Source organism: Muntiacus reevesi, chromosome 17 (assembly GCF_963930625.1).
Source record: "Muntiacus reevesi chromosome 17, mMunRee1.1, whole genome shotgun sequence".
Taxonomy (NCBI): domain Eukaryota; kingdom Metazoa; phylum Chordata; class Mammalia; order Artiodactyla; family Cervidae; genus Muntiacus; species Muntiacus reevesi.
Window position 1 is genome coordinate 59,872,326 of NC_089265.1, and position 19,751 is coordinate 59,892,076.

A 19,751-nucleotide genomic window follows, 5' to 3' on the forward strand; every position below is an offset into this window, starting at 1 on the left:
GTCACCCAGTTGTCTTGTGGGTAAGGAGAGGTTTAGAGCACATCATGGAAAAGATCTTGTTTGAATAGGATCGTAAAATATGAGAGGGTGGGTTTAAACTGGGCAGGGAGATAGGATCTGTAAAGATCAAGGTCATGAAATATATGAGCATCATAATGATGAGAGAAGTCTGTGACTCTGGATGGCATTTGTAATGTGAACAGTAAGTTGGAACTCCACAGTAGAAGTTAGACCCACTGTTTCGCTCTTGTTTCATATACTCTGAGGGAGCAATGAAGATACTAGAACAGGGGGACTATTCATGACAGTATTTTTATATATAGAAATTACCACACTGTTTTGTAATGTTCTGCCTCACTGATCATTGGAGCTCTTCAAGGGCTATGACCATGAATTATTAATCTTTGTATACTAAACTTCTGGTAGAGTAACTGATAAAGCTAATGCTTAGAAAACATTGGTTGAATGACTAATCATGAGTAAACAGGATTCAGAAGAATAATGACAGTCTTCTGTGGTGGTGGTTTTAAATTTTTGTGGGTGACAGACCACTTTGTAGTTCTGTTGAAACCTTCTTTTTGAAAATGTAAATACATACAACATTTGGCCTACAATTTCATGGGATTCGTGTATTGCTGAAGCCAGTCTGTGGATTCCTAGTTCAGAATCCTTCCTTAGGAAATTACACCCAGGGAGCCTACAATCACCACCAAACCTCACCATGAATAAACGACTGTCTCTTTCAACAGTCTTTAAATGTTAGATCTTTCTTGTACTTTTCTTGAATTATCTTCATGCTTGGGAGGATTTAGTTCAAAGAGCTGAACTATCTATGAAGAAAGAAAAGAATTTTTATAATGACTAAGTTAAAACTTTGCTGGTCTGTAAAGATAATAAAGCATGCTTAATTAAGCCAGCAGCCGAGAAGCAGCTGCTAGAGGTGATGCTGATGGTCCCTGAGTTTGGATTTAACAAGTGAGGTGGGGTTCCTCAAGACCTTCCTCAGGCTTGATGATTTACTAGAAGGACTCATAGGACCCAGAAAAGTTGTTAATACTCATGGTTTTTATTTATTACAGTGGAAAGACATATTAAAATCATCCAAAGGAAAAGGGAAGGCACATGGGGAAGAGTCCAGGAGAAACCAAGGGTCAGCTTCCCGATGCCCCTCCCAGTGCAGCGTCACCGGTGTGCTCAGAACTTACTCAGGGACGGCAGCACGTGGGAGTGTTGCCAGCCAGCGAAGTTCCCTGGAGCCTTGGTGTCCAGGGGCTCGGTCACAAAGGCTCAGTCACATGGCACTCTTATGAGGGAAGATATTTCAGGGTGTCAGAGCTCATCTCCCAGGAGCTGGCCAAGGACCAGTCCTGAAGACCAGCCTTTCTTGCGGACGTGTGAAGTTTGAGCAGCTTGGACTTACTGAGTGAACCCTTTCCTGCATGCCAAATTAGCTGTTGAGAGGAGCTAGCTTTCTTCCGGCCTGCCTGTCTGCCCAGCCACTGTTTCTAGTTACAGCAGACCTCCGCGGCCTCACCGCAGATGCCATTCTGCAAACCTGGACACTTCCCTTTCCCGATGTGTGATTGGACTCAAGGATGTGTCTGTGCTTCTCATGAGAACACAGTGATCTCCCGCTCATTTCACGGTTTTTGAATGTTGTGTACCAAGCTTAGTTCTAGATGTAGATTTACAGAATCTGAGGGAGAGGAGAAGATGGTTCCGGTAAGCAGTGTGAATGCTTTGGGAAACACTTATGCTGTGGGCAAGCTTAGCGAAGGGTTCTGTGTGTATGGGAAGGTGTTGATTATAATTAGAAGACTTCCCTTAGGGAATTACTCTTCAAGTTGAGCCATAAAGATCAAATAGATAAAAGTGGGCCTGAGGCAGGTGTTTCTCCAGTTATTTTATAGCCAGTTGCCTTTGTGGTTGGCGCACATGTCTGGTTACCTTGCTTATGAGAAAGTGCTCTAATCCTGATTGGGAGATACATGTCTCTTTTGGAGTCTGCACAGGAGAAGGGAATGCCTGGCTCAATACAAATCTGTTTCCATTACTCTGTTACCATAAGCTTACTCTGAGATGTCCAACCTACAGTGAGGAGGAGGTAGGATTTTCATACTGCGCTCCCCAGAGGAGGGAATCTGTGAATCCCTACTTTTGGACTGATAAGAGTAAGTATAACCTTTGTACATTTCAGTGTACTGCGTTTTAAATGGGAGGACAAATGCTCGCCTTGCACAGATAAAATTGCAAGTAACAGTTTTTCTCTACTTGGAAACCAAAAAGGTTTAGGAAAAAAATCTGGGTCCAGATTTCAATGTGTACCTGTATAATTAGAATCAGGAATGTGTCAATATTAGTACAGAGACTATGGGATGATTTAAAATTGTTAACCTTGACAGTTTCCTCTGATAGGATCTTTTTTCTTTTTTTCCAGCGTTACAGTGTTTCTGCCACCTTTGTACAAAAGACAATTTCACTTGTGTCACAGATGGGCTTTGCTTCGTCTCTGTCACAGAGACCACAGACAAAGTCATCCATAACAGCATGTGCATAGCTGAGATTGACCTCATTCCACGCGACAGGCCGTTTGTATGTGCACCGTCTTCAAAAACTGGGCATGTAACTACAACATATTGCTGCAATCAGGACCACTGCAATAAAATAGAACTTCCAACTGTTGGTAAGTTGTATAAGATTTTTTTTTTCTTGATACTATAAGAAAAGCTTTTAGACTATCCCAGTTTATTCAGTTTAGAGGCAAAATGTAATGAGTCCATGCTAGCAGAGTCATGAGAGTAGCCAATATTCTTACTCCTGGGTGTGTGTTGCTTGAGAAGGTGGTGCCGAGACAGACTTTCTCTGAGGTCTGTCGTGCCTAAAAGAGTAGTGGGCACTTTTAGAGAATCCTCACACAGGCCGCCACAGCAGTAGATCCTGAGAGTGTCCCTACTTGCATAATGCTCCAGCCTTTGAAAGCAATCAGTAATCAGGGAATGGAGAGCAACTCAGCAATCCAGACACCTTCACTTTGTGATTTCACCTTGCTTTATGATCTTTATGTATAAATTATCCCATGTGATTTCTCGGTTTTTGGTCCCTCACCATAGTTTACATTTTAAAATGTCCTAGGAGAGCCAGAAATTAGAAAACTTCATAAACTGGATTGGAGTAGAGATTCTGGTAAGGATGCTGGTCTGAGCTCACGGTCTAACCCTGCCGTCACTTTTCCCAGTGGGCCCCCTGGGGGCGCAGACGGTAAAGTCTGCCTGCAGGGTGGGGTTCCCAGGCTCCATCCCCGGGTTGAGAAGATCCCCTGGAGAAGGAACTGGCAGCCCACTCCAGTCTTCTGGCCTGGAGAACCCCATGGACAGAGGAGCCTGGCGGGCCATGAGGTCACAAGGAATCAGACGTGACTGAGCGACTGCATGATGTGATATGGCGATCTGTCCCTTTTCCCAAATAGCTACTATAATGAGGGAATACAGAATTGAGGAAAAGCTGTATTAATGCTAGGGGAATTCATGGAAGAAGTGTCACCTACATGCATGCAGAGTCGTCAGGAACTGCAGTTTACAGTGCAGATGATGACAGTCCACCTGTAGGCAAAGAAGTAGCTGAAGGAGCTGCGGCAGAATCCCAGCAGCGCTTCAAGCTGAGAGGCTGGCGCGAGGCTGGGCTGCCGGGGCGGGCTCTCGGTTCTCCTTTCGGGAGCGCCGCGCTCGGTGCTCAGAGGCGCAGACCCCAGCGCGCAGTGTCCGCTCAGAGGCGGTTTAAGCATCATACTAGTTAAAGCAGGAAACAACTACTAGTTAAAGCAGGAAGCACTGCTGGAGCTCCGAGGAAAGGGCCTGTCCTGCCGGTCACGGAGGCAGGCAGTCCTCCACCTAGTTCACGTGGTGACCGCAAAGTAGAACCAGATCTTCAGCACGAGGAAGGTCCTTGTGGCAAAGCTCTGTCAGACCGTACTCTTTCTGACTTTTATATAGTTATTTGCAATTCTAATGTGACTAAGAGAATAATGATTTCAGAATTTCCCATTTTTGTTGTTTGAAATGGCTTGAAATATCAGAATGGAGACTCACAAAACCTTATGAAGAACTCACTTTATTTCTAATGCTAAAATACACAGATCCGTCATTCCCAGGTCCCTGATAATCAGACAGCAAATGATTTTACCAAATGGAAAGATTCCATGGTTCAAAAGAAGTGAACTGAACTGGATAAATGAGAGTAGATGTCATCCTATGAAACAGACTTAGACACACATGAGAGGGAAGAACTTTGAGAGAGTCCAAGGTCTGTTTTCAGTAGTTCACAGTGAAATGAGAACATTTCACAGTGGTTAAAGATTGCTTTCAGATGAAAAGCTCAATTGATAAATTATTTTAAAAAATGCAATATTGAAAGTGAACAGCAGACTGGATACTATAATTTTATAATCAAGTGTGAGACAAGCTTAAGGCAAGACAAGCTTGAGAAATTGTGTTACAATTCAGAAAAAAGACAGTGGGTGAGCAAATTAAGAGATACAGAGGACAGATCTAGATGATCCAATGTGCTTACTGTAAAACCAGAAAAAGGCAAAAAGGACAGACAAAAGAGAGAATACTATGTAAAATTAATGAAGAATTACTTAACCAAATATATATAATGAAAAATCCATCAATTTTCAAGAATAAAGGAAAAATGTGTACACATTCAGTACAAGTGAACACTGATTACCTATAAAAGGAAAAAGTTCAAATTATTATGTTTTTAAAAAAATACCAGGAGGCAATGAAATATCATATATTGCTTGTTACCCAAAATTCTTTAGATGAGCCAAGATTTTTCGTATGTAAAGGCAGCAGCTAACTTTAGATAATCAAGTATTCAGTGTGTATGCACTCATGTACTCCTTCTGAAAGATAGGACTCGTTATAAGAAATCAGTCCAATAAAGATCTCAATATGATAAAGATGTGATGTGAAGGAAATGGTGGGCCATGAACCAGTAAGTGTCAGAATGAATGCCTAAAGAGTTATAATTAATGTGTTTCTGAAGCAATGCAAATTAAATTGTTAAATTATAAAAAATGATCTTGAATTAAAAGGCTCAGTGATTAAAATAAACTGGAACGTATACACATGCAAACTCTATTAAAAAATGGTATATTTTTGCATGGAAAAAAAATTGATGGAGATATATAGATACACAGAACATGCAAAGATGAATTTTAGGCGGATTGTGAGGCTGTAGATAAATTTAACTTTTGCTCATCTGTATTTATACTTAATTTTTTTCTTGCTATGAGCATATATACTGGCCTTGGAATAAGAAGATAAGCCAAACTGCTTTTTTAAGAAAAGAAAAGACAGTGACTCAAGAAATATTTAATGAGAGTTGTTCCAGATTTTCGGTTCTTCTGTTAGTGATCTGAGAGTGATGGGAGGTGGGGAGTTGGGTGTCAATGTTTGCAGTACCTGGCCTTGTTGTTTAGGCTCAAGGCTACAGGAAGACTAAGTGGATGTTGACGGAGCTAGTGATCGTAAAAGGGGAGCCAGTGGGAGAAGATGAAGTGCTTCACTTGCTCTGGGTTTGAGCTCCCTGAGCTGCTGTAATGAGGCTGTGACTAACGGTAGTGACCAACTGCAGGAAATGAGGAGGATCGGAAAACTGTGGACGCCGCCTCCAGTGTCACTGTTGTTGATTTCATTTGAGGCCCTTTTGCAGGAAAGCCGTCCTCCGGCCTTGGCCCCGTGGAGCTGGCAGCGGTCATCGCCGGGCCCGTCTGCTTTGTCTGCATCTCACTTATGCTGATGGTCTACATCTGCCACAACCGCACCGTCATCCACCACCGAGTGCCCAACGAAGAGGACCCCTCGCTGGACCGCCCTTTTATTTCAGAGGGCACGACGCTAAAAGATTTAATTTACGACATGACAACGTCGGGTTCTGGATCAGGTAATGTGTTTCTTTTTCCTAAAATGTCTTTTTAAAATTAACTGTATTTATTAGTTGGTTAAGCCAGTTGGCTAAATTTGTAAAAATTTGGGCTAGTGTGAATACTACCCCAGGTCTGAACCTTAACATAGGTCTTTAAGCTAGGCTTATATCTGACTGTGGCTAGCGTAGGAAGGACAAATTAGAAGTGGCTGACTTGTCGACATTCCATCAGTAAGTCACCTTCACATCTGTAAATTTCAGAGCATTCTCACCTTCTCACGCCCGCGCAAGACAAAAAGGAGAAGGACAGTTATTCTGCTGAGGCTGAGGCTGAGGTTCAGAGATGCTCAAATAATCTGCAGTTACTCATTCTCTTCAGGACTGCTTAGCAGCTTTATTTTTATATTTGAAAGCAGGTGTGACAGAGAGTGTGTTTGAAATTGTGAAGGCTATTTGGTTTTTTAACAAGAAATTGCTGTCTTTGGCTCGGGCCTATTTCTTGTTGTTGTTTTTATTAAATGAAAGAATTTTTTGTCATTTTCTCCCTTAAGAAAATGCCTGACCACCTTGTTATTAAATACAGCTTTATGGATCCATGGCCCTTCTGATATTTGCTTTTCTCAGTTTGTTGATTTATGTAGGATCAGAAATAGATTACCCAATTGTCTGAAGCAGATTAACTTCAAATAAGGGCTAGATTCATGGATACAAAGATTTAAATATATATATATATAATGAAAATTTCACAAATTATATAATCAAGTGATTAAAGGAACTTTAAAGCAAAAATTATGACTAGGGGAAGCATATGGCTCTGAAGCATAAAATCACAGATACAAAAAAAGTTCACAAAATGAAAAATGCTTTATTTCAAGGGAATCGAGGTATATTTTAAGGGATGTATATGTATATGTGTTCATTTAAGTATGAAGAAACCGATTTCATGACCTAAAGTTTTCTTCTGTAGAATTTGACCATAAATATTCCATGATTTCTGTCCATGACTACTAGGATGCATACAGGCTTACGAAGGAGCCCAGGTCTCTTAAGGCAGCCTTGTAGGGATTCCTGGGACTCCTATGAGGAGGGAAGCAATTAGAAGTTGGATTAGAAAGAGCAGCCTTAGTTCTGAAGATGTGGTAGAAATGGTGGAGGAGTGGCCAGAGATTATTTTACGGCTTCCCTGGGGTTCCCCTTTGATTCTGAGTTAAAGGGTTCTCAAAGAATATCTGGCTTATTCCAGGAGTTATCCTGGAACAAAAAAATATCTTAAGCAAGGACCAAAGTCACGGAAAACTAGGGTGGCTTCAGATCATTTGGAATATCAATCCCTTGGACCTGCTCTCTTGTGGCCAAACTTAAACCCAGGGGAGTCGGAGCCGCGCGTGTCACCTGGCAGTGCTGGGTATCTGGCCTCAAGGGGAGCCAGTCTTCCTAAAGGATTAAAAGAAACTGCTGTCTGGATGGCAGCTGATTTCTAAATAAGAATATATTCACCTTTTAAGATACAGATATGAAGTAAAGAGTGGAATGGTCCTTTTTCCGTTTTATCTATATTTCTAGATCTGTCAGGGACCCAGCTCCACTGAAAGCTTCTTTCCTTTTCATGCCTCCTTCTACCATGTACAAACTTGCCTGCGCTGTCTGCCGGCTCTGTGGCTTTGGGTCGTTAGCTGATGTCTCATGCTGGAGTTATTTCATCTTTAAAATGAAAGTAATGAATCCTGCCTTGTATACGTCATTGAGTTTGTTGTGAGATTCAAATGAAATGGTATGTTTGCGTGAGAGCACCGAAGCGCTTGGTGGATTGTTTTTAAAGTTTTATCCAAATGACAAGTGTTTCTCTTACTGAAAAGGTATTTGGGAAAAAATCTGACATACAGTTATGAATTTGCTGCATTTTACAAACAAGCTTTAGTTTAAGGCCTCTTTCCCTGTCATAGTTTATTCTGTGCTGAATGACTTCCAGATTTATCCAGACAGAAACTATCTTCTGTTGAATGACAGCAGAAAGTGCTTTTCCTCCTATTTATTATAAAGCCTGAATGCCACTTCATGAATGGAACTCATGCCTCTGAGTAAGTCTAATAGCAATGAATTAATACCCTTTTTAGTTCTTTCAGTCTTTGAGGAAAAGGTAAAACAACATTTTATGCTATGATTTCAAATGTCTATTACTTGGCACCATATTTGAGGACGGGCACTGTCGCGCTCTTTCAAAGACTGTACTCTTTAACTTCGGAATTGCGGGAGACATCAGAGAGCTGGGTTCTGTACCAGCTTAAAGCTAACCTCATCCCTGTTGCGTGAATCTGAATCGTAGGTTGTGCACGTGCTTATTTTTAAGCATATTCATCTATTTAAGCAGTCGTTAGATTGAAGAGTGTGTGTGGACATGCACATGGGTATGTCAGTTCTTGAGAATGTGAGTCTCTTAACCCAGTGTTTATTATGTCTTGTTCATGCTTATGATCTCTTTAATGTATGCATATTGTTATGATCTTATTTCCATTGTTCACTGCATGTGAAGGTGCTTGGACCATGCATTTTTCCCTGTTGTAGCTTCCTCTCAAGCAGTTCTGAAAGGTACAGAAGTAAAGCAGAGAACATTGAGACCTAACTTAGGCCTGTTAATTTTTGTCTTTACAAGAAAACTATTACTTTTTTTTTAATGCTCAGATACTCATGTGGGTTGTGGTAACCAAATACAGAAAATATGATAAATCTTGACTTTCCCTGATAGCTCAGTTGGTAAAGAATCTGTCTGCAGTGCAGGACACCCAGGTTCAATCTATGGGTTGGAAAGATCCCCTGGAGAAGGAAAAGGCTAGCCACTCCAGTATTCTGGCCTAGAGAATTCCAAGGACTGTATAGTCCACGGGGTCGCAGAGTCTGACACGACGCAGGGACTTTGATGCTTGACTTTGTGTTCTGGTTCTGCCTCGCTCAGTGGTGAAGGGGAAGACAGACTTTTCCTTGTCCTCTTAGCCTTTCTTGACTGTACCATTTACACGAGTCTTGAACGTGTCAGGTGTTTCCAGACTTCCCATTTGCTATTCCCCTTTCTTTTTGGCTTCCTTGGTGGCTCAGAGGTTAAAAGCGTCTGCCTGCAATGCGGGAGACCTGGGTTAGATCCCTGGGTTGGTTAGATCCCTGGAGAAGGAAATGGCAACCCACTCCAGTATTCTTGCCTGGAGAATCCCATGGATGGAGGAGCCTGGTGGGATACAGTTCACGGGGTCACAAGGAGTTGGATACGACTGAGCGACTTCACTTTAACTTTCTTTTTGTTCCTTGCTGTTCTAACTTCAAGGTCAGCCTCCTGAAAGGAACCTTATTTTCTGTGTGTTTTCAATATTTATTAATACATAAATAAATAAAACCCTGGTGGCTCAGATGGTAAAGAATCCGCCTGCAATGCGGGAAACCCGGGTTTGATCCCTAGGCCGGAAGATTGCCTGGAGGAGGGCGTGGCAGCCCACTCCAGTGTTCTTGCCTGGAGAATCTCCGTGGAGAGAGGAGCCACATTCCGTTCCATGTGGGCTGCGGTCCTGCGGTCGCAGAGTCGGACACGGCTGAGCGACTGGGCACAGCACGCGGGATCGTGGCCGCGCTGGGCCTTCGCGGCCGCACGCCGGTTTTCTCTGGCGGCAGCTGGCGGGGCGCGCTTCCCTGCAGTGGCTTCTCTTGTTGCGAGCGCAGGCTCTGGGTGCACGGGCTTCGGTCGTCGTGGCGCGTGGGCCTCGCTGCCCAGCAGCAGGTGGCATCTTCCTGAACCAGGGGATCAAACTGGCGTCCCCCGCATCGGCAGGCGGATTAACTGCTGGACCCCCAGTAAAGCCCCTGAAATGAACTCTCACGTATCCTTGGCACCTTTTTAAGTACCTGGTGCGGCCCTGGTCAGAGACTTTAGTCTGCTGTGTGCACTGTCAGTACGTCAGTGTCCACTGTAAACGACATAGTCAGGAACTGGTTATTCATAATACAAATGGGCGCCTTCATTTAATTTCTATAGGTTTATTTTTAACCAGCAGTTTCCTTGTAAAAACAACTGTTTACAATTAGACTGCTAACTACTTTGCAGGAAGTAGGGGCAGATGGATAGAGCAAGGAAAAAGACCTATTTGAGAAGCTTAAAGATGAAAAGAGACAAAGATTTAATGTTTGTATTTATAAGCATTTCACACTGGAAACCAAAGAGAGCAGATAATTGCATTTGCCTCCATTGGGTCAATTGGATCTAGTAGGCAACTCAGCGCAGCTTACGTGTGACACAGATTTATGCAGATTAGACTCTACAGACAGTGCAGAGCACGAGGCGTGCTGATGCTGTAATGGCCAGTGCCGGTATAATTTAAGGCGACAGTTCTTAGTCCATGAGCCATTAAGTGAATTAGCATAGTGTTACTTAAATTTTATAGGTAGTTAAATACTTTTATATAAATGAAGTGTGGTAAAATATTAAACTCTATGTTAAAATAAAGCAAGTTCTTTTGGTGAGAAAACTGCCAACATCTCATCACCAAGGTAAGTTACTTGGCATCATTCTTTGAGCTATTAGAGTTGTGTGGGGAGCCAGTCCCTAGCACATAAATGAGTAAACTGCCTGTCCTGAGATGGTTTCTGTGACCATTTTAAAAGTTAGACAATAATTCACTTCTCTTGGTTTTGGTGTTTACATGCTTTTTCCCTTCCATTCTTAAAACTTACCAGACTCATCTTTCTGAAGTAAGATTTTTAAATCATTTCTTCCCATCCATGGCCCCTCTTCAGAAATGTTTGCCAGTCCCTCTTTCCCCCAAGCTCTTCTCTGGGCATCTTGAGCTTGGCGTTCAGTACTCCTCACATTCTGACGCAGCTTCCCTGTTCTGCTATTTTACTACACACGTCCCCGTTCTGCTTATCTAAGCTGGTTCCCTAAACGTGTATCTTCCATTTCCTTCCTTCTGCTTTTGCTGGCATATTCCTCCTACCTAAACACCTTACCTTCTCTTCTTCTTTAGTCCTATCCCTTTTGTAAACCACAGTCTAAATTCAGCTTATCTTTTAAAGCCTACCTTGACTCTTAGGAGTTTCTGGATCCTTTTATTAATTTCCTTTTTATCATGAATTACTGATTTCACAAATTTACTCTATTTCCTCAGTGAGATTTTAAGTTACTAAACCTTTCTGGGTCATTCTTTAACACCTATCCTGGTTTAGAAACACATACTGATATTTTATATTGAATGCTGTTTATTTTTATCCTTAGGTTTACCATTGCTTGTTCAGAGAACAATTGCGAGAACTATTGTGTTACAAGAAAGTATTGGCAAAGGTCGTTTTGGAGAAGTTTGGCGAGGAAAATGGAGAGGAGAAGAAGTTGCTGTTAAAATATTCTCCTCTAGAGAAGAACGTTCATGGTTCCGTGAAGCAGAGATTTATCAGACTGTCATGTTACGTCACGAAAACATCTTGGGATTTATAGCAGCAGACAATAAAGGTCGGTGACATTTGCTTCTCCTGTGAGTGTAACAAAATATATTTTAATTCCTTCTACACATAAGACTATTAAACACTGTCATATTTGATGAGAAATGGGTATCTGTCATATTGGTTAGACCTATTAAGTAAAACAGAGTACATTAGAAGCCTTTAGAAACAGGAACTTCTAAAAGATTTTCTTGATTCTTGACATGTTCCTAAACCTCTAATTACTTCATAAAGTATAAAGAGCTATTTAAAAAGACAAAAAGTGAAACTATATGCTTTTGTTAATTTGGTTCTGGGAAGTTAGATATTGAATATAGTCATAACAGAGAAAAAAAATTATCAGCTCTAGTTGCCCAGAGTTCTGAGATAGACTAGAGCTCAGATATGTTTCGTTTTAATCTTTTCCTGACCATTAGGGCATTCTAGTATTTCCTAATGAGCTTATTTATAGGGAGAATAAAAATAACTTCTCAACTGTATTCTCTGTTTTAATTTCTAGGGCTAAATAGATTAGTCTTTTAAGTAAACTCAGAGAAATGGTTTCTCTGAAACCGCCGTGGTAACCACGTCGATGAACCCTGTCTTGCCCGTGGTGCACGGGTGACTGAGGCCAGGGGTCGGGTCAGACGCTGAAGCAAGTGAGGAGGCCTTGTGCGTGGACAGTCAGGATGCGCAGTGGCCGCACTTGGGTTTTGGCTTCAGTGATTACAGCAGCGCCCACAACCCCTGCCTTCATAGCTTTGCCCGAGGCTTGTATTAAACTCAGCTCTCGTCATACTTGCTTTGAATCAAATGTATTTCCTAGCATTGCTTTTTTTTTTTTTTTTTTTTTTAGAAAAATGCTTTCATTCTCTTTTAAAGGCCATAGCCATAGTCATCTTTTTACTCTTCTCCCTTCCCCTTTTCTTCAACAATATTTATTTCTTCAAAATGTTAATAGTGTTTAATTTTAATTGGTGTTCACGGATGATTTTGATTTTTCTTGTTGTTTCTCTGTATTTTCAAATTTATTTACAATGAACATTATTTGTTTTTTGAAACTTTTATTTATAGAAAATTCCAGTATACAGAAAAGTAGAGAATAGGGTAGTGGATTCCCATTACCCAGCTTCAAAAATTATCAGTTCATTGCAAATCATGTTTGAGTTCTGATTCCGTCTACTCTGCCCCCTTTGAATTATTTGAAGCTAATCCCAGCAATACATCTTTTCACTATAAATATTTTGCATAAATATTCATATTTATTTTGCATAAATATTTTGAATAAAGTTTGCAACTTTAGATTATAGGGCATCTTTTTTTATGAAACATAACCATACTACCATTGTCAGTTTAAAAGATGCCATCAAATATCTAGTCAGTTTCATATTTCTGCAATTGTCTACTTATTGGTTATTCACTTTAGGATCCATTGCATTTGGTTGATATTTTTCTTAAGTCCTTTAAAAACACTAGGGTTCCCCTTTGTCTTTTTTTTTCTTCTTCTTGCAGTTTATTTGTTGAACTGGATTGTTTGTCCTATAGAGCTTATCATATTCTAGATTTGCTAATTGAATTCATACAGTATCTCTGAACTTGCTCCTTGTATAATTTGAAAACTGGTAGTTAAAATTAGAAACTGAATCTGATTATTTTATTGGTTTTCTGACTGAAAATGTTCTGTACTTTCTACATATTGTATTCTTTCTATTGGACCTCATCAGGAGGCATATATATGTGATTATCTACTTTTTGTGACCTAGGGGTGATGATGGATGTAAGCAGCTGTTACCAATAGATACTACCCATTTGGTGTTATTTAATTTAAAAACAAAACAAACAAAACCAGTGCTCGTAGTCTGACCAAGTCCTTAGTTTTCATTTTCTTCTTTCTTAGACACCATTTTGCTTCTTCCCCAGTGCTTTAAAGCAGTCTTTATTATTAATGTATTCTGTGACTATGGAGTTTTGTAATTTTTTTTTATTGGATAATTGCTTTACAGAATTTTGTTTTCTGTCAAATCTCAACCTGAATCAGCCACAGGCATACATACATCCCCTCCCTTCTGAACCTCCCACCCCGTCCCACCCCTCTAGATTGATAGAGCCGTTTGTGTTTCCTGAGCCACTCGGCAAATTCGCATGGCTGTGTGTTTTACATATGGTAACGTAAGTTTCCGTGTTACTCTTCCCATACATCTCACCCACTCCTCCCCTCTCCCCATGTCTGTAAGTCTATTCTCTAACCTGTTTCTCCATTGCTGCCCTGTAAATAAATTCTTCAGTACCATTTTTCTAGATTCTGTGTTATGTGTTAGAATACGATATTTATCTTTTCTCTGACTCACTTCACTCGGTGTAATAGGTTCTGGGTTTATCCATCTCATCAGAACGGACTCATCTGTCAGTGGACCTCTAGGTTGCTTCCATGTTGTAGCTATTGTAAATAGTGCTGCAGTGAACAATGGGATACAAGTGTCTTTTTCAGTTTTGGTTTCCTCAGGGTATATGCCTAGGAGTGGGATTGCTGGGTCATATGGTGGTTTTATTCCTAGCTTTTTAAGGAATCTCCATTCCATCTTCCATAGTGACTGTGTCAATTTACATCCCCACCAACAGTGCAAGCGTTCCCTTTTCTCCACACCCTCTCCAGCATTTATTGTTTGTAGCCTTTTTGATGAGGGCCATTCTGACTGGTGTGAGGTGACATCTCACTGTGGTTTTGATTTTATTTCTGTAATAATGAGCGACGTTGAGCATCTTTTCACGTGTTTGTTAGCCATCTGTATGTCTTCTTTGGAGAAATGTCTGTTTAGGTCTTTTTCCCACTTTCTGATTGATTGGGTGAGTTTATTTCCTAATAGGTGTTTTTGTTTTCTGAAACCCTTCTTAACTCATATGAAGGCTCTAATTCTACAAATAGTAATTTCTCCCTCAAAGAACTCGCTCACATTTCTGGTTTCAACTTCAGTGGTGGCAGTGACTGTAAGAGCTGCAGTCTGAGGCTTGGTCCAAGCTGTTAACACGCCGACTGGCTGCGCCCCGAACGCCTCTTTGGCTCCAGCAGCTGCCAAGCTGGGGCTGCCACCTAGCGGTCACCGTGGGGAGTGGCGACCCCGCTGGCTCTTGCCTCTTCTTTCTTTGTCAGGGGTCAACGGCTCTGCCTAGAATCTAGGCCTGCCCACCCCCCCCACCTTCCCCTCCAGCCCCCTCTTCCCTTTTCCTTTATTTTCCTCCTCCTAATTTAGTTAATTCCAACTCAGACAACCCTTTATGTGGGCACAGCCTCTAGTATATCCTTCCACCTCTTGTCAGTTACCTCAAAAAATCTCCCAGTCTTCATCACACTGTGTTCCGAATTTATTTCTTGTGTTTGTGAACCTTCCAGAATTCAACTATGGTTAATAATCATGCATATGTACTCAGTGATATACCTGTATCAAGGGAAAAGAAAGGTACAAGTTTGAACAGAATCAGTTTATGAAGTTTATGAATGAACTTATAAAGAACTAGTATCATGAATATCTAAATCCTTTCGAAAATACTCAGCAATCTCCTCCAGAATCTTCTGAAAACATTTCATTCCTTAATTGCTTCTAATCAGAGTTGCTGTCTTTTAAGTAACAACCTTCAAAGTAAAAAAGTGTTTTATGTCACTTTGAGTATCTTTTGTTATACAACTAACAGGGAAGTTCTTGTGTGCCATGCTAAATGCTTTTTAAAAACTTTATCCTATTTTTAAAATCTTAGTGGTCTTGAAAAGTTAACGTATTCTTGTAGTGTAAAAGAGGAAACAAAGGCTCACTGGCTAAGAAGTTTCTTAACCAGTCTAAGGTCACGTAGTCAGTAACGGCCAGGCCCTGGATTCCAACCCAGGTCAGAATGACTCCAAGTAAAGCATCTTTTACTGAAATGCCCTGCCTCCTAGTATTGTTGTAATACTGTTTTGCTATCCTGATTTTGTGAAATATATGGTTCTTCAGCTACTTCTAGGTTAAATGGACTTTCGTGGACCAGCCTAGCCAAGAAGCCCAGCCAGAACCTTTACCATGGCTCCTGAGGGAAATCACATTTTCATTTCACATATCGGTTTACAGTTAATTGAACTTTTGGAAAAAGGCACATTCCTAGCTGGTGAGGTTTAAAACTACCTTGTGTAAAATTAAATTCAGTCCTAGCCTTTTCCCCTCCTGACATTTTTAGTTTCTCTCTCAGCTTCCCCATGTGTCAGTGATACTACTGTTTGATAGTTTTCTAAGCTGGAGACCTTGGAGTTGTAGTAATCTTACTTGGCTTCCTGTTGAACTGTATACACAGTCTGTCACTAAAGCCTGCATTTCTCATTTAAGGTCACATTCATTTGTCCCATAATATTCCATTCCCACTGTGGCCGTGCTAGGCTCCGGGTATCTCTCTTCTTCCTCCTCCCTCGTTGTTTCCCTCCCAGCTCCCAGGAGCAATCACTGAGCAACTGACCTGGACCAGGCACTCGTCTATGTATTAAAGAGTCCATCCCTGCTACTGTTTGTGTGGACTCGAGATCACTCTCTTTACACTATGATTCTTTGTCTCTTGAATGGACTAGTTGTCTTTGCCTCAATCTCAAGAATAGGGAACTTAATTTAAGGACCTAAAGGATATAAACATAAACGTATAAGAGAACTGAAAATAAATGAAAATATATGAAGAAGAAAAGCAAGGAAACATGAAAGAAATCTATACAAATGTAAGGTACCAATGTGTTGCAGTTGTGTGATTCAGGACTGAGAGTAAAAAGTGATCATGTTTGAATAGATACATCATAAATGTTCTATAGCCTATCTGAAATATTGTTTTTCTACTTGGCAGACAATGGCACATGGACTCAGCTCTGGTTGGTGTCAGATTATCATGAGCATGGATCCCTTTTTGATTATTTGAACAGATACACAGTTACTGTGGAAGGAATGATAAAACTTGCCCTGTCCACAGCAAGTGGACTTGCCCATCTTCACATGGAGATAGTTGGTACCCAAGGTAACTCAAAGCGGTCCTGTTATTTAAGCTTTTAAATTCCCATGGGTCTAATGTCTTTTCACAAAATGTTTGCAAGAAGTCAGCCGAAGTGGAAACGTTTAAAATGAATTTTTATATGAGAATATTTTAGCTTTCTGTTGAAAATCTAACGTAGAGTTAGGAATCTAGGAATTTGATTAGAGATTCTCTAGTAGTTATAACAATACTGGTATTTTGGTACATTCTTAAAGGCAGTGTTTAGTCTTGTGATCTTTGAGGATCTTGATTTTGGAATTTATCTATAATACCAAATGAAATGTGAAAATGCTCTGTAACATCCAGCATGCTACGTAAATGTTTCTGACCGTCTGATAATTGTTTGACTCTAGGGCAGGGACTGCGTGAGTCAGTGCTGCGCTGTGTAAGGCATCCGATGCCAGCCAGCCTCTGCTCTAATGGTTGTCCACTTGCTGACCCCAGACCAGCTTTACTATATACGTCACACATGCTGTTTCACTAGTTCAGCCAGCCTCGTCTTTGCAAAGTCATTGTTGATTATAATGGCTTTATTGAGTTATAATTCACATACTATGTCACATACAATAAACTAGAGAATTCTTAAAGAGATGGGAATACCAGACCACCTTACCTATCTCCCTAGAAACATGTACGCAAGTCAAGAAGCAACAGTTAGAACTGGACATGAAACAAAATAGACTTCAAAAACAACAGGTTCAAATTGGGAAAGGAGTGCAGCAAGGCTGTATATTGTTACCCTGCTTATTTAATTTATATGCAGAGTACATCATGTGAAATACTAGGCTGGATGAATCACAAGCTGGAATCAAGACTGATAGAAGAAATATCAACAAACTCAGAATGATGGTAATGATAGAAAGTGAAGAGTAACTAAAGAGCCTCTTGGTGAAGGTGAAAGACGAGGGTGAAAAAGCTGGCTTAAAAGTCACCATTCAAAAAAGGAAGATCATGGCATCCAGTTACATCACTTCATGACAAATAGAGAGGGAAAAAGTGAAAGCAGTGACAGATTTTTTTCTTGAGGTCCAAAGTCACTGTGGACAGTGACTGCAGCCATGAAATTAAGACACTCACTCCTTGGAAGGAAAGCTGACAGACCTAGACAGCGTATTAGAAAGCAGAGACATCACTTTGCGGAGAGAGGTCTGTGTAGTCAGAGCTGTGGTTTTCCAGTAGTCATGTATGAACATGAGCGCTGGACCATAAAGAAGGCTGAGCACCAAAGAATTGATGGTTTCAATCTGTGGTGCTGGAGAAGACCCTTGAGAATCCCTAGGACTGCAAGGAGATCACACCAGTCAGTCCTAAAACAAAACTCAGAATATTCATTGGAAGGAAGGGCTGATGCTGAAGCTCCAGTACTTGACCACCTGGTGCAGAGAGCCAACTCACTGCCAAAGGCCCTGATGCCGGGAGGCTGACGGCAAGAGGAGAGGGCGGCGGGGGTGAGACGGTCGGATGGCATCGCCAACTCCACGGACATGAGTTTCAGCAAGCTCCAGGAGACAGTGAGGGACGGGAGCCTGGCCTGCTCCAGCCCACAGGGGTCGCAAAGCGTCAGACATGACTTGGTGACTGAACAGCAACAAACTGAGTTGTAGGTCACATACTATACAGTTTACCCATTTGTGTACAAATCAGTGGTTTTTAGCATCGTCAGTTTTGTCTAGCGATCACCACATTTTAAGAGCATTCAAGAACATTTTCATCACCTCAAAAGAACCCTGTGGTCCTTAGCAGTCACTCCCCATGTCCCTCTGAACTCTCTAGCCCTAGGCAACCTTTAATTTACTTTCCATCTATTGTTCAGTCACTACGTCGTGTCTGACTCTTTATGACCATCTATAGACTTGCTTATTCTGGACAGAGCATATGGAATCATACAATATGTGTCTTTTATAACTAGCTGCTTTCTCAGTATAGTCTCAGGGTTTATCCATGTTGCAGCACTATCAGAAACTCATTCCCTTTTATGTCCAAGCATTATTTCATTATATGGATTTACCACATTTTGGGTATCCATTCATCAGTGATGGACATTTGTTGTTTCCACTTTGGGCTATTATGAATAATGCTGCTATGAACACTGATGTACAAGTTTTAGTGTGGATACGTTTCCATTATCTTGGGTATATGCTTGGAGGTGAAGTTACTGGATCAGACAGTAACTAATGATTTGTGAAACTTGCCAGATGTTTTTTTCCCCAAAGGGCCTGTACTATTTTATTGTACATTCCCACCAGCAGCCTCTGAGGGTTCCAAGTTTTACACAGTGTAATTATTTTATAATAGCACTTTTTCTAGTATTTAGTATTAAAGGCATTACACATTTAATGAATATATTGCAGCTGATAGGCAAAAGAGGTGATGTAGATTTTTGGTTCTTGGACTGGAATATTAGTACCTAGGAGTCCTATAAAAAAAGATTCACAGGGTATCAACAAATTAGTATCTTTAACCCCCTGGTTTTTGTGAGTGTTAGACTTCTATTTTTTGAACATCATCTGTTTCCTTTGAAATGTAATTTCATCAACTTCTTGTGCTCTGATTGATGTAAGGTGGTTTAGTAAGGGCCCGGGTATTGCAGTCATGGGGGTGAAATACTTCAGACACTGGGATGGGAGGACCTAAAGGGGAGATTTGTGATTGGTATCACCCTTTAAGCGACCATGTTTAACTTTCTTTTTCTTTAGGAAAACCAGCGATAGCTCATAGGGATTTGAAATCAAAGAATATCTTGGTAAAGAAGAATGGCACGTGCTGTATTGCAGACTTGGGATTGGCAGTAAGGCACGATTCGGCCACAGATACCATCGACATTGCTCCAAACCACAGAGTGGGAACAAAAAGGTACACTCATCACAGAGTGAACACGGCTGTTCTTATGTTCTGAAGTTGACTTCGTTTCCTTCTCATTTCTAGATACATAACTTTTCTGAAACTCAAACCTTGTACTTTATGAGGTTGCTCACAGGTAGAAGATCTCATGGTCTTGCCTGCTCTGAAGTCACGGTTAGCTAGCTTACAAAGGTTACTGCTGATGAAAGGTAGCCTTTCCAGAAAATACTACCATTAGTTATGTTATCATAAGAGTAGTTAATATTTTTGGGGTACCTACTGTGTACCGGTCATTTTAGTGTGTCTCTTAGGTATACTCCATCATTTAGTGTCCTCCTCACATGTTCTGCTGTAGGCAGCCCAGCTGTTTTTATATTTTTATTTCCTAAAAGCATAGCTCTATCTCTTCACACTTTCACATGTGCTGTGTCCCCACCCTCTTGGGCACCCGGGACTCATTGTTTTGAAGATGATTTTTCCAAGGACCAGGGGTGGGGAAG

The 19,751-nt window shown here is 41.0% G+C and overlaps 1 protein-coding gene across 2 annotated transcripts in view; it reads left to right on the top strand.

The window, feature by feature from the left end:
* TGFBR1 (transforming growth factor beta receptor 1) overlaps window positions 1-19,751 on the top strand; it is a 71,131-nt gene that overhangs the window by 30,744 nt on the left and 20,636 nt on the right. The window contains exons 2-6 of one of the 2 annotated variants that reach the window (XM_065908392.1): window positions 2,438-2,683; window positions 5,704-5,946; window positions 11,180-11,410; window positions 16,228-16,395; window positions 19,107-19,263. In XM_065908392.1, the coding sequence (XP_065764464.1) occupies window positions 2,438-2,683; window positions 5,704-5,946; window positions 11,180-11,410; window positions 16,228-16,395; window positions 19,107-19,263 (1,045 nt within the window). The remainder of the gene's footprint in view (window positions 1-2,437; window positions 2,684-5,703; window positions 5,947-11,179; window positions 11,411-16,227; window positions 16,396-19,106; window positions 19,264-19,751) is intronic. The other variant, XM_065908393.1, reaches the window with a different exon arrangement.